This window comes from Seriola lalandi, unplaced genomic scaffold, assembly GCF_002814215.2.
Source record: "Seriola lalandi dorsalis isolate HSWRI2012SDOR001 ecotype SW California unplaced genomic scaffold, Sedor1 jcf7180001980643, whole genome shotgun sequence".
In the NCBI taxonomy this organism is placed as follows: Eukaryota; Metazoa; Chordata; class Actinopteri; order Carangiformes; family Carangidae; genus Seriola; species Seriola lalandi.
In genome coordinates this window covers 1-840 of record NW_019451309.1, presented here as the reverse complement: position 1 = coordinate 840, position 840 = coordinate 1, and the positions used below count along the sequence as shown (strand labels likewise).

Sequence of the window (840 nt, the reverse complement as noted above, 5' to 3'; positions counted from 1 at the left end):
AAAACCAGGATGAAGGGGACGGAGAAGCAGCAGCGGCGGGAGATTGGCGTCTCGAAGAAGACGAGGATGGCGAACAGCAGCGACGACGAAGACTCTGACGTGGAGAAGAACTTCGCTCTGCTCACTCAGAGAGGAGGAGGAGGGGCTGAGGAGGGAGGGCCGTGCCTCAGAGGAGAGGAAGAGGAAGAATTCAGTGACGACGACGACGTGGAGGAGGAGGAGGAGGATGAGGAGGAGGAGGAAGGGTCTGATGAAGAAGAGGAAGTCGAGGAAGATTCAGATGGTGGTGAGGAGGAGGAGGCTGAGAGAGATGAAGTAGGGGACGATGACAGCGATTCCTCTGAGGATGATGATGAGGATGATGATGATGATGATGATGATGATGATGATGAAGAAGAGCCAGAGGTTGCCGGTGGCAGCAGTGAGATCCAGACAAGAGAAGACATTAAAAAAGGTGAGTTTTCCTGCAGCTGCGTCACATTAAAAGTTTCACTCATAAACCAAAGCAGAGGGCATACTGATACCTTTACCAATACTGCTTATTGATCGGCTCTCTTATTGATCAGGCCAGTTTAATTCCGGGTTTCGTGCCCATCCCTAGCCTCAGATATGAGCCTGTGAAACATCACACACCTCTCTGTCCTCTGACCGTCCCAGAGCTGTCCAGCATGTCCTTTGAGGACATCATGCAGCTGCAGAACAAAGTGGGAACCAAAGTTTACAACGAGGTCGCCTACGGCAACAACAAGAGGCCGGAGACGAGCAAGAAGAAACGACTGAACAAGAACAGGTGAAGAGAGTCAGCCTGCACTTCCAGTTTCTAACAAGCAACGAGTTGTT

General features: G+C 51.2%; 1 protein-coding gene across 1 annotated transcript; it reads left to right on the top strand.

Moving 5' to 3' along the window:
- Positions 1–6: 6 nt before the first annotated feature.
- Positions 7–834, top strand: LOC111658861 (uncharacterized). The gene is made up of 2 exons (XM_087175058.1): positions 7–454; positions 658–834. Exons 1-2 carry the CDS (start codon positions 10–12, stop codon positions 792–794), a joined length of 582 nt encoding a protein of 193 aa, XP_087031184.1. The 5' UTR covers positions 7–9; the 3' UTR covers positions 795–834.
- The last annotated feature ends 6 nt before the right edge of the window (positions 835–840 follow it).

Coding starts and splice junctions, on each gene's coding strand:
- LOC111658861 (XM_087175058.1), top strand. CDS start 10: ATGAAGGGGACGGAGAAGCAGCAGCGGCGGGAGATTGGCGTCTCGAAG. Junction 455..657: donor AAGAGAAGACATTAAAAAAG/GTGAGTTTTCCT, acceptor TGACCGTCCCAG/AGCTGTCCAGCATGTCCTTT.